Genomic DNA, 14,827 nt, shown 5'->3' with positions numbered 1-14,827 from the left:
ATAATGAGTACATAATTCATCAATATATTACATTCAAAACATGTTACAAACGATAGCACATAATAAGGAAATATGTAGTAAACTAGATATGGTGTAGATTGAAAATCTACAACCATTTATTTAACGAGAACATATAATAGGATATCTATATATATAGATATTAGAAATTTATTCATTAAAGTAGTCACAAGTTGGCTCAGTGATTTTTGTATCAAGGTCATCCACAAGATTTGCTTCTTTTCTTTTTCCCTTTAGGGATTCTTGATACCGATTAACAGAATGCTGATTTGTTCGGCAGTTTTTAGACCAGTGGCCAATTTTACCACATCGGTAACAAGAATCTTCAACATTCTTTGAAGAGCCTTCTTCAACATTGTGATTTGTGGGATTGTATGGTGTTTGGATTTTATAATTTTGTGGATTATTATTACTTTGTCCACGACTACGACCACCACGACCACGACCACCACCACGACCATTACCATAAGGGTGATTTCGAACATAGTTATGATTTTTATTATTGTTATGGTAATTTCCATGATGATGGTTTTGGCCAATATGGCTACGACCTTGTCCACGCCCTCGTCCATGTGCATTTCTTCTTTTATTATTATTATTGTTAATAGCATTAGCTTCAGTAAATGCTAGCGCACCGGTAGGACGAGATTCTTGATTTTTCATCAGTAATTCTTTATTAACTTCTGCAACTAAGAGATAAGTTTGAAGTTTGGAAAAAGTTTTATAATTCTGCAATCTTAAATTTTCTTGCACAGTTATGTTTGCAGAATGCATTGTGGAGAAAGTTTTCTCCATCATATCAGCATCACTTATTTCTTGACCACAGAATTGAAGCTTTGAACGGATCTTGAACATGGCCGAGCTGTATTCACTTACCTTTTTGAAATCTTGGAACCTTAGATTTCTCCATTCTTCCCTCGCAGCCGGGAGTAATATTTCCTTTTGATTATCGAATCTACTCTTGATACTTTCCCATAAAACATGTGGATCTTTGATAGTGAGAAACATATGTTTTAAGGTGGTATCAATATGTTTGCGAATAAAAGCAATTGATTTTAATTTATCTTGATCGGAACAAGTATTATTTTCTTTTAAAGTTTCTAGAATACCCAATGATCCAAGATTTATTTCTACGTCCATAACCCATGATGTGTAGTTTGTTCCCGATACGTCTAAGGCATCAAACTCAAGCTTTGATAAGTTTGACATTTTCTATTTTCAGAAAGATGAACAACATAAATCATAATCATAATCATAATCATAATAAAATTTTTTTTTCATTGACAAATAACAACATGAAATTAGAATTAGTTTAGATTCATAAGTAGCAAACAAATGAATAATGGTATGATTACAAATAATAATATCATAAGAGAATATAGGTTCATATTATATTATTAATGATATTATTATAATATATATTAAGTTATAATATATATCATTATAATATATTTTTCTTATTTTAACCTTTAAGATTTACTTTTAATAAAAATACAAACTACTTTTTCTATTTTAACTTTTAAGATTTACTTTTAATAAAAATACAAACTACTTTTTTTATTTTAACTTTTAAGATTATAAATTTAAGAATAAACATTAGTATGCATGAAATAAATAATGATTAATTGCATAAGTAATCATAAATGTTAGATAACATATAAAGACCCCATCGTATTCGTATTGATCGGAATTAATCTCGACCCATGGTACCGTGTTGTCAAATGACGTGTTGCGTACATAAAGTACCGTGTTGTCAAATGACGTGTTGCGTACAATCATGAGGTCTTATTAACATAAATATAAATGTTAGTGAAGTTAATAAGAGTTAGATTACAGAAAATATAATTCAGGCGGTATAACCGGCCATATATAACATAAATATAAATGTTAGTGAACATAACTGTAAATGTTAGTATACATAAATAAATGTTAGATAACATAAATGTAAATGTTAGTATACATAAATAAATGTTAGATAACATAAATGTAAATGTTAGTATACATAAATAAATGTTAGATAACATAAATGTAAATGTTAGTATACTTAAATAAATGTTAGATAACATAAATGTAAATTAGGCGACAGTGTCGACCATATATCATTTAGGTGGTATAACCGACCATATATTAGTTAGGTGGCAGAGCCAACCATATTTAGTATAAATGTTGAGATAATCGTGCTGATAACGTGTTATAATTCGGTAGGCTTATAACTACCTTTTTAGTGGTTCTTGACTGTAGAAGGTATATAGAGATAGAGATACTGTAAAACGGAGAAAACAAGGGTTGAACAAAAGGTATGAGTAATTGGTTTTTTATTTATAGGAAAATGTACAATGAGAGTTTGGTGGCATTTGGAATCTATAGAGAGAGAGTGTGTTAACCAAAATAATACCTCTCATAAACTCTAACACAACACACCTATTTATACTCAAAAAAATATACTATGCAATATATAAAATAATAATAAAATTATCATCCAATTATTACTTTTATAACAATATATATATATATATATATATGTCATTATAACAGTTATTATTAATAGAGATAGAGATATATATATTAAAAAACACACATTGATATATATTACTTGATTTGGTCAAATTACAAACACAAGCTGGCAGATTTTAAGTACAAAGTAATGAACAATTTCAAACTATTTGACCATTGAAAAGAACCAAGTATTAAACAATGTAACCCATTGGCTTGAACTTTGAAGATGCTGAAGATGTTGGTTGAATTTTAAGACCAATTTCCCTATTTCATCTACATAGCATACGAACCAACTGAACCCATTTGATATAATCGATCTCGATCATCTTACATTAAAATCAAATGACCAAACAAGCGAAAGATATAAACCCTTAAGCACGAAAAGCATTTGCATTCAGACTTTCTTCAAAAATAGAGACGTCGTTAACTTCCAAAAAGGCATGTGCTTCGATTCCATCTCCTTTCGGATCGTCCATCAAATGTGCTGAATTTTTTCGTGGTATTGCCCCTGGGGCAACCCAAATTGGCTTTCCAAAACCAAAGTTAGCTTCATAGAAAGGGAACTTGCACCAACTAGCCATACCAATCAAATGAGTAGATTCAGGAGCTTTTTGAGACATGAAATTTAAAACCATAGATGCTCCTTCTTCTGTGTCATGGTGTACTTTCGACAAGTTATTTAGAGTATTCTTGACGGAATCACTTATAACATCTGCCAACTCTATCGTAGTTTCAAATATACCAGATTTCGTGGCACAATATGTCACAAGATTCCCACAAGAATTCATAGGAATAAGGGATTTCATTTTCCCCCTTAGATTAACTGGTTGTACTACCATAGACTCTCTTGAATATTTGTTTCTCACGCGATCCACATCAATGAACGCCTTTGCTACGATGGCCATCACCAACTGTACCTTTGACCAACGACTGGGGCTAATATTTCCACTTGCGACCGCAGTGTTTGCTTTAATATTTAATATTTCACTCTCACTGAATGAATATTTCTTTCTCGTAAACTTGCTTACCATATCATCGTTGATAGTTGGTCGAACTCTACGACGTAGACCACGAGCTGGAAACAGTGACGATGAGTTGAAACCGGGGCCTGAGAATTCAATCTCATTTTCTTCTCGGTTTATAGCAGCCCAGTGATTCAAGAATGTACACAAAGTGGACGCATCAACAAGCTTGTGTGTAGCACTTACACCAAGGGCTAACCCTCCACACTCGAATTTAGTAACTTGTATTATAAGTAAGGGGTCAGTCAACTTATGAGTCACACCTGTTCTAAAGGAAACAAATTCATCAACCAATATAGGATACATTTCTGATGCAAATATTTCTTGAAGTTTCGTGTTAGCTTTGGCGTGTATAAACTCAACGCCTTCATCGTTACACTCAACGATTTGAGTTTCATCAACATATCTACCGGCAAGAGGGTAAAATTGCGTTAAAGTTTTCTCAAGGGATTTTTCTAGCCCAACTACAAACTTTCCAACTTGATCCTTGATTGGAGAGAAGAAAAGAACTACATCTACAGTCACAAAAGGAGCTACTTCATCGAGGGATCCGAAGTTATGGTGACGATGGATTTGAGGGGTTAAGAATAAAGGTTTTATGAATGAGCTTGATTGTTTTTCAATCTTCATCATCGTTGGTGTTTAGTACTCTTTTGTTGAAGAAGAGCAAGAAGATGATAATGCTTTCACCTAAACCGGAGTTGCATTTATAATTGACATGAGATCTTACATGCTTCAATTTTATTATTATATAAACTATTTGAGTAGATATGGAAGTAGTATATATTTATATTAAATATAAATTATAAATACAAAAAAAGGACATATGTGTCGACTATTTTAAGGAATCAAATCAAGTTCAAGTTTTTTTTTAAGCGAAAAAACCCTCCTATGAACGAGCACATTGGCTCCTCCATGGAAGGTAGAACCTCGTAAGTAATGTACTTTCATGGAAGAAATACGATCAAACGAAAACAATGAAGCAAACAAACAAAGCAAATATCAAACGCCACTAACCAAAATATACCAAACAACTAAACGAACATCTAAAACTACCCCACAAATTAAACAAGCTAAAAAAAACAAAAAGGGACCTAAAACAAGCTATACGGCCGTGGAAGGTGCACAATTACCCTTATGGCCCGATATTACCAACTTACTATTAATTGTTTCACGCCAAATTTCTATCCCCGATCAAGAATTAAACGAGGATAACACGTTAGGTGATTCCCTTTACCAAACCTAAGAGGATGTGTTCATCGTGAAGAGGAGATAACACGTTACATCAGTACATCACACATTATTTGTACTTACTAGTGTATAGTGTTAATTTACTAACATGTGTTCAACGTGAAGACACTTAATAATATACGGAGTGATAATTACCATTACCAATATTATAAACATGCAACTACTATTAGAAAATAATATCAAGAGGAATCGTACCCAAGAGGATGAAGACTTTTGGATCATAATAGATTCCTTTCATTATTTTCAAATATTTAGAAGATCACAAAATATACATATCTCAAATGGATGCAGGACAAAAAACAAAACTATGATTTTTTTTATATAATTTATAAAAAGACTGCTCACCAAATACTAGAAGAAATACAATATTATAAATAGAGATGTCTTGTAAAGCTTTCTTAAACATTTCATTTCTTAAACATTTCATTGAATAAAATAATTAAACCAATCAAATTCTCTGAGCAGTGTTACTGATTTAAGAATCAAATCACATTTCACTTTAATCATTTACCAACTATTTGGGTGGTTACAACGTCTAGAGAAGATAACGGTCGTACCCAATCTACAAACTCCGCAACAATAACCAAAACGATTACTTAAACCAATTTTTAAACACTCTGAAAACCAACGGGAAATTTCAAACTTACGTAAAACTAGATTATGGTCCGTTGCGTGTTGTTGCGGACTTGCGGTACTCGTGTACAATAATCATGTTTAAACATACACCTACTTTTAGTGGCGCTTCCAAAATAGGTCAGCCGCCGGTTGATGCACCTACATTTTCATATACAATGTATTCCGAGTTCATTGATATCGTTCAACCTAATGAACTCAGAATACACTATATATGAAAATGTAGGTGCATCAATTGGCGGCTGAACCATTTTGCAAGCGCCACTAAATCGACAACTAAACGCACATGCATACAACATCGTACATTAAAGTTTAAAAAACTGACTCAAAAAAAGATAACAAAGACATACATAAATTAGTAACATCAGAAGGCAACAACTTGACACTGATGTATGTAGTTTAAACTTTTAAAGATTATAGGACCCAAACAATAAGTTTAATCACCCACTCCGACAAACGAAAGACAATAAACAAAAAATCAAAGAACGCAAGATTTAACGTGGTTATATGTAATCGAATGTCGATTACTTTAATCCAAGGACCAACTAAGGAGATTTTATTGATATAACTCGTGCACATACATGAGGGTTACAATAGGATGCTTATATAGGCAAAAAAACACCTTGGAGAACAAGAAAAACATAAATATGGAAACTACCCGTCAGACACTAGCCGCGCCGCGGCTATATAGGGCCGCACCGCGCCTCCAAGGCAAAATCCCAAACAGTAGGTTTCTTCAATCTGATGCTTTGTTCACGTGTTAGGCCGCGGCACACCTCTTTACTTGAACCGTTTCCTTCGTCTTGTTTTGATATCCTTCACATCCAACAATCTCCCACTTGAAGATAGTCAAAACCATGACTCATTTTGTTAACCCATCATATCATCAAACTAACCAAGATCGCCAAAGCACCCTTTACCGCCAAACTCCTTTTGGGACACGCACACTCCTATCACATACGCCGGATAAGCAGACTTACGATACAAGGTCTTCAACACTTCTTGTTAGAATCGAATCATCATCTCTCTATCTCCCTAGTCGGTCACCACCTTCTCATTAGTTCATGAGAAGACCCGTTGAGGCTATGCAAAACCTCAACTTGTCCACTGACACCACCTTAGTAAACATATCCGCGGGATTCTTCATACCAAGGACTTTCTCCAATATCAAAGTACCATTCTCAATACGTTCTCGAATAAAATGATACCTCAAATCAATGTGTTTCGTACGATTATGAAACACCGGATTCTTCGCGAGATTGATTGCCCTTTGGTTGTCACAAAATAAGACGCAATTGTCGTGTCTTTTACCCAACTCACACAAGAAGTTCTTCAACCAAACAAGCTCTTTAGAAGCTTCCGCAATAGCCATATACTCGGCCTAGTGGTCGACTGTGATGACCCGAAAATTTCCGACTAAATTTAAACTTTATCTTTATATTATTCTGACACGATAAGCAATGTTTGTTAAGTTAAATCTCAAGGATTTTAAACTATGTTTATACATTCATTTAAACCTCGACCAAATTCCAATGATTCACGAACCATTAAATGAACATATATGAATATGTATGTATATGTGTATATGTTATAAATTGAAAATGTCAACAAAGTATTTAAACGTATAACGCTTTATATGAACGTATTTGTTTCAATATGATTATCGACGAAATAAAAAAAAAATATTAAATGATTGGATTATCAAAAACATTGAATTATGATTACAAGTCTCTGTTGAGAGGTCCACTATGATTTGAGAAAATCTATTCCTCTTAATGATATTCAGAATAATTTGTAAAGCTATTTATAAATAAAAATAAAAAGTGTCATTTACGAAAGTTAGACAAAAGCTAGTGGAGAATTGGTTTCCATAATATTCTATTAATCTATTTTCAAACGTACAAAAACGTTTTCAGTTTAAAAAGAACTTTATTATTAAAACGTATATAACTTTTCTAAATATCTAGAATCACTTTTGATAACTCATTACTTAACCAGTATAATAAATATAACGATATTTATATTTTATTTCATTAAATATATATAATGATTTAAATTAATATTATATATATTTATACGCGTATTATACATACATAGTTTTATACTTTTACTATACTTTAACTTTACCTTTACTTTTACTTTACTTTAACTTTAATAATTCACTTTAATAATTCATACTTTAATAATTCACTTTAATAATTCATACTTTAATAATTCACTTTAATAATTCATAATTTAATAATTCATACTTTAATAATTCACTTTAATAATTTAAAAATCTATTATAAATAGAATTCAATAGGTTTCATTATTTCATAGAAACTTGAAAATATATTTCTCTAAACTCTCTCAATCGATTTACATATATATATATATATATATATATATATATATATATATATATATATATATATATATATTGCTCTGTATTATTTCAAGATATTATTAGTATACATAAAATATTACGACGGAGTGATGTCCGAGTGATTTCAAAATAGTTTTTTGAATGAGTCGAAGCTAAGAAAATTATGGGTTATAGCTATGGAGGTGATGGGTATGGTTCATGGGTATGCTCGTGAGGTCAATCTAGTGTTTATCATCTCCGTTGCGTCTACGTACTTTCTTGCAATATTGAATCTCAATATTGATACGTGAGCACTCATAACTTAACTTTTATATATCAATAGTGTATCCCTGACTAGTGCTCGAGTATATAGGATTATGCATGCTTGTACATTCGATATTGTCCTTAGATAGGTTTGTTGAATCCTGAATTAGATACATATGCTACTGAGATAGGGTATATGATATGCATGTCATTGGGAAGCTAGCGAAAAATTAAGAACTTTTCATTTAGATATCGAATGGTTTCGATGAACGGATTTGAAGTTATAGTCAACTGAATTTTAGTATTATTGTTAAAATGATTATTATTACTATCGTCGTTATTATTTTAATAGAAATATCATTGTTATTATAAAATATCATTATTACTATTATGTTAGTATTATCATTTTATCATAATAACATTTTTAGTAAATATAAATATTGTTATTTTTTTTATAGAATAATAATAATTATTATTACAAAATAATACAACTTTTACTTATTATTATTATGATCAATATTATTTTATCAAATAAATAGGGGATACAAAGATATTTTTCACCACGCGTAATATAATTACATTAATAATACTTACCACTATAGTTTTACGATATTAAGTGAACTTTATAAATTTTACTACTTAAGATATATAAAAGTATATTTTATCATATATAAACGTTAATATAAATTTTTATTAATAAATGACTTTTATTATTATAAAATCTAATAAATATATTTAAATATATAAAACGACTATAGTTAAGTTATATAATAAACACGTATAAATTTTAGAAGTCATTTTGGGTCAAGTTGACTTTTGTTGACTTTTGCATATTAGTCTCGAGCATTAGGATTGTGGTACACTATGACTTGACCAAAAATTGTTAGACAAATATTGACCAACATATAAATATATATAATTAATATAGGTTCGTGAATCCGAGGCCAACCTTGCACTTGTTAAATGACGTTATATGTATTTTTACTACGAAATACAGTATGGTGAGTTTCATTTGCTCCCTTTTATATATATTTTTGGGACTGAGAATACATGCGCTGTTTTTTATAAATGTTTTACGAAATAGGCACAAGTACTAAAACTAATTCTACGTGAGTTTAAACCAGAAATATACCCTTAGCTTGGTAATATTAAACTACTTGTCTATGTACGGTAGGCGCGAATCCTAAAGATAGATCTATTGGGCCTGACAAACCCCATCCTGACTATGGGATGCTTTAGTACTTCGAGGTTATTTTAAACACACCTGATCTGGTGTACTTCAGAGGGTAAAACATGAACGTTAAGGCTTGTTACCAGGTGCCTACAATTTATAGAATACTTTTATACACTTGCGAGTGTACATATATTTATAAACGGAAATCTTGTGGTCTATTAATATATTGAAATGATTGTTATGATAAACCTATGAATTCACCAACCTTTTGGTTGACACTTTAAAGCATGTTTATTCTCAGGTATTAAAGAAATCTTCCGCTGTGCATTAGCTCATTTTAAGGATATTACTTGGAGTCATTCATGGCATATTTTGAAAGACGTTGCATTCGAGTCATTGAGTTCATCAAGATTATTATTATGTCAATTATAGTTGGATATATTATGAAATGGTGTGCATGCCATCAACTTTTGTTGTAAAGAAAGTTTGTCTTTTAAAACCGAATGTAATGTTTGTAAAATGTATCATATAGAGGTCAAAATACCTCGCGATGTAATCAACTATTATGAATCGTTTATAATGTATATGAACGGGTCCTTTCATCGACAGAGCAATACTCCTTTGTAGTCTAGACATCCAACTAACCGCCGTCTTACCAACCATGAACACATATCCCGTAGTACTCTTACCCGAATCACCAAATCCACCTAAATTTGAATCCGCATAACCTCTAAGTACAACATTGCCCTTAGTGAAATATAATCTCATACTAGAAGTACCTTTCAAATAACGAAGCAACCATTTGACCGCTTTCCAATGCCCTTTCTCGGATTAGACATATAACGGCTTACAACTCCCAATGCATGAGCTATATCCGGTCTTGTACAAACCATGGCACACATAATTCTTCCCACGGCCGATCTATATGAAACCTTATCCATCTCCGCTTTGTCTTCTTCCATTTTAGGTGATTGATTCTTCGATTACTTCATCGCGCTACCCAAAGGCATAGAACGAGCCTTTGCTTTATCAACATTAAACTTTTCTACTACTTTCTCAATATATTTGGATTGAGAAAAGTATAGAACACCTCTAGCACGATCACGCATAATACTCATTTCAAGTATTTGCTTAGCACTACCAAGATCTTTCATCTCGAACTCTTTTGAAAGCATATCTTTCAACTTATTGATCTCGGACATGTCGGAACCCGTAAGAAACATGTCATCAACGTATAACAATAAGATTATGTAAGAAGACTTGAATTTCTTCAAGTAACAACAATGGTCCACTTCACATTTTACAAAATCAACCTTCTTCATAAACTCATCAAATCTCAAGTACCATTGCCGAGGTGCTTGCTTTAATCCATACAAACTTTTCTTTAACATACAAACCCACTTATCCTTACCCTTTACCTCAAAGCCCTCGGGTTGCCTCATATAGATCTCCTCATCAAGATCCCCTTGTAAGAATGTGGTCTTCACATCTAGTTGTTGTAGATATAAGTCCTCGGATGTGACCAACGAAAGTACCAAATGAATAGTAGTCATCTTCACTACCAGTGAAAATATCTCTTGGTAATCAACCCATTTTCTTTGTTGAAACCCTTTAACCACTAATCGTGCTTTGTACCTCTTCTTGCCATCCACCTCATTCTTTATTCTATACACCCATTTGTTTTGCAACGTCTTTTTATCATAAGGTAATTTCACTAGTGACCAAGTCTTGTTATTCTCAAGTGACCCCATCTCTTCTTTCATAGCAAGCTCCCATTGTATGGATTCTTTGGAATTTCTTGCTTCAAAGTAACTTTCGGGTTCACCATTCTCGGTATAGAGTAGGTAGTTTGTTGATGGAGAATACCTAGGATTAGGTTTGGGTACTCTAGTCGAGCGTCTAAGTATAGGGACAATCGGTATGATTGAACCGGTTTCATTAGTAGTCTCCTCATCACTAGAACTCGCACTATGTTCGGAATTATCACCGCTATCCGAACCATCCCCATCATTGTCAAGATCCGACCCATCACCATTAATCGGCAATTCATTGTTCCCTGAACTCCCACTAAAACCCGCAAGATCATCAAGAATAACATGATCCAGTTTTTGACACTCCGTTACCGGTTTTCCATAGACCGAATCTTCATCAAAGGTAACATCACGCGATCGAATAACTTTTCTAGCTTCATTATCCCAACAACGATAGTCCATCTCATCTGAACCATAACCAATGAACGTACACTTCTTTTACTTAGCATCAAGTTTATCTTTATCAATATCTTTGGTTTTCACATAAACATTATACCTAAAGATTCTAAGATGATTGATGTGTGCGAGGTGGTGTATAAAATAGTTAAATTTTTACAACAAAATACTATTAAATACGATACAATTTTAAACAAGTTATTTATTTATTTATAGAGTGGATATACCTAAACCTTGCTACAACACTTATAGGCAGTGTACCTAATTGTACAGTAGTGTAGTTTTTAGTAAGTCCGGTTCGTCCACAGGGAACTCGCCAAGTTTAACGCTATATTTTTAAAACTTATAATTGTAAAAATACAAAAATATATAAATAATATTATTATTATAAAAGGGGGATTTTACCGTTTAATGACCGGTTTGTCGATTTTAAAACTTTAGTCGTAGTTAAAACCTAATGTAAAATATTAAAAATATAAAAGACTTAATTTAAAGCGTAAAGTAAATGACAATAATTAAAATGCGATAAATTAAAATGCGATAAATAAAATGACAATAAATAAAATTGCGATAATTAAAAGTGCAATTAAATATGAAATAAAGGAATTATGCTTATTTAAACTTCCGTAATCATGATGTTTGACGTGTTGATTTTAGTTTATTACCATGGATTAATTGTCCTTTGTCCTGGATTATTCAATATGTCCATCTGATTTTTGTCCATAACAGTCCATCAGTCATAAATTTAAAGTGCGAGTGTCCTCGTCAAATTATCCTTATATCCTAAGTCAAATATTCCAACTAATTGGGGACTTAAACTATAATTACACCAATTTTCCTTGTATATAATTCACCCCTGTTTTAATAAGTCCATAGACTATTAATCCATTCCCGTGTCCTTTTTAAATGAACGATTATTAATACTTATAAATATCTCGCCCATCGTGTCTGATCGAGTGTATATGGTTATTTATAGGTACGTTCAATTGTAAATCTTTATATTAAATTAACAAACTATCATTTAATTAAACAAATATAAAGCCCATTAATAGCCCATAGTCTAATTTCCACAAGTGTCGTTCTTTTGTCCAAACCCCAATTAAAGTACAAAACCCAATTACCCAATTTTAATATTTTAGCCCAACATCATGATTACTTTGGCTTAAATAAGCATAATAATAACTTAGCTACGAGACATTAATTTAAAAAGGTTGAACATAACTTACAATGATTAATAATAGCGTAGCGTTACACGGACAGAATTTCGACTTACACCCTTACAACATTCGCTAACATACCCTTATTATTAGAATTTAAAATTAAAATTAAAATTAAAATTATAATATATATATATATATATATATATATATATATATATATATATATATATATATATATATATATATATATATATATATACGTGAGATAGAGAGAATGAATTAGAAAAGGTGTATCGAATTCAGCAAAATGCGTTGCCTTTTATAGGCCCCATCTGGATACTGTGCACTCCGCGAGTGCGGTTTTTCTTACCTTCGAAGCTCCGCGAGTGCGGAGCTGTGGATTCCAGCTCACACTTTGGATCCTAGCTTTGCCGACGGTTTTTAAAATATAAATATAATATATATATATATAATTTTAAGAATTATTTATATATTATATTATATTTATTTGCATAGTTGACTTGTAATTTTCGGCCCGTTGCGTCGTGCGTTGAAAGTTGACTTAGGTCCTGGTTCCGGATTTTCGAACGTCCTTGTGTACTATTTAATATCTTGTACTTTGCATTTTGCGCCTTGTACTCTTGCAATTTTGAGACGTTTCTCATCAATAATTTGAACCACTTTGATTGTACTTTGTACTTTTTAGCTTTTTGGTCGTTTGCATCTTCAAATCGTCGAATCTGTCTTTTGTCTTCACCTTTTATTATTTAAATGAATATTACTTGTAAATAGAACAATTGCAACTAAAAGCTTGTCTTTCTTGAGGGATAATGCTATGAAATATATGTTCGTTTTTAGCATTATCAAATATTCCCACACTTGAGCGTTGCTTGTCCTCAAGCATTATAGTCTTGAAATAAAAATACTAGAATCACTTCTTTATTCTTCACACTTTGTACATCAGTGAATTCTATACGGCGGTATGAACAATGGTAGTAACGTTGTGGTTTACAGTCCCATATGACTATGAAAATTTAGATCCTTAAGGAAATTGGATCTTTATGAAAACATTTGATCTTTTGAAAATTCAATCTAGTTTTTACCCTAGATAAGTTTTCCGGAATAACCCTTCACCGGTGTTTGCAAAATGTCTTTGTGGGTTTGGTGGGTTTCAGATTTGAAAATTTTAGCTCAAAACTTATGGTTTTGTGTCACCCACTTGCTAACCTTGCATTGGGAAAGCAACACGTCCAGTATACTTACTCCGTATATTACCTTTCGGTAAACTACCGTCCGGTTGTAAAGAAAAGCGTTGAACAAGCAACTGTTAAGGCAATGTCCCCTGACATGCTTTTAATTATGGTCTATAACGTGTCGGATGCAATTACTATCCTTTGTAGGAGCAATAGTAAAGCTCACCCTATAGTTTTTCGGTCTGGCATAAGGTCCTGTCTTCGAACATGCTATACAACCACCGTTCTTACGGTTGACACCCGATTTGGTTCAGGTGACCTAATGAATTTTAGGTGAATTTCTAGGATTTTACGTTCAATGGTAATGAACGCATTAAAAATGGGTTTTTAGAAAACAAATCGGTTTGTAATTTTGATCAAAATATTTTCTCGTTCAAGCTCGAGTTTAGATATCATCGAATTCCATGAGTTTGAATTCTCAATCTTTAAAAGTCAATCTCTAGGATTGAGTAATATCAGTCTTAAAAGCTGATTTTTGATCTTTAAGGAGATTATCCTTTCTGGGGGTCTGATTCATTAGTCTTATCAAGCTAATTTGCACGGCGCACTCCCCATTTTACGAGACAGATCCTCTCATGGTTAGGATAAGTCTGACCACTTGGCGACCCTGTTTGATGCTGAGGTCCGTGGATTTCCAGCTGATTTTCGAGAAAACTTTTCAAGGTTTTTTGTAGACTCTACAACTGGTCTGGACGACAACTTCTTGACCTAAATCAAGAAGCGCGTGTCTTTTTTGGAAGACTTTACTTCCTTTTAATGATGAAATTGATTCATCGTGTAGATCCATCTATTCTTTCAAAAGTATTACAATAAATCAGGTAAAATGGTTAATTTTGTCCAAAACAAAAGTATCTTTGTACAAAACATGTGATATATGTTTTAAAGAACTAGGTAAATTTTTCCCACACTTAGCTTTTATTTTCCTTTATTTGCCTTTTTATTGTCCTCTATTCCATTTTAAATGAATTCTAACATTTTGGGTTGTTTCTCAATTTATGTCCTTTC

General features: G+C 32.2%; 1 protein-coding gene across 1 annotated transcript; it reads right to left on the bottom strand.

Annotated features, from left to right (window-relative positions):
* Positions 1 to 2,839: 2,839 nt before the first annotated feature.
* LOC139840423 (pelargonidin 3-O-(6-caffeoylglucoside) 5-O-(6-O-malonylglucoside) 4'''-malonyltransferase-like) lies at positions 2,840 to 4,169 on the bottom strand. Its single transcript, XM_071830690.1, has one exon. It carries the CDS (start codon positions 4,167 to 4,169, stop codon positions 2,886 to 2,888), a length of 1,284 nt encoding a protein of 427 aa, XP_071686791.1. The 3' UTR covers positions 2,840 to 2,885.
* Between the last annotated feature and the right edge of the window lie 10,658 nt (positions 4,170 to 14,827).

The sequence above is a fragment of the Rutidosis leptorrhynchoides genome, chromosome 4, assembly GCF_046630445.1.
Source record: "Rutidosis leptorrhynchoides isolate AG116_Rl617_1_P2 chromosome 4, CSIRO_AGI_Rlap_v1, whole genome shotgun sequence".
Classification (NCBI taxonomy): domain Eukaryota; kingdom Viridiplantae; phylum Streptophyta; class Magnoliopsida; order Asterales; family Asteraceae; genus Rutidosis; species Rutidosis leptorrhynchoides.
The sequence above is the reverse complement of the archived record's forward strand: the minus strand, read 5'-3'. Positions and strand labels throughout refer to the sequence as shown.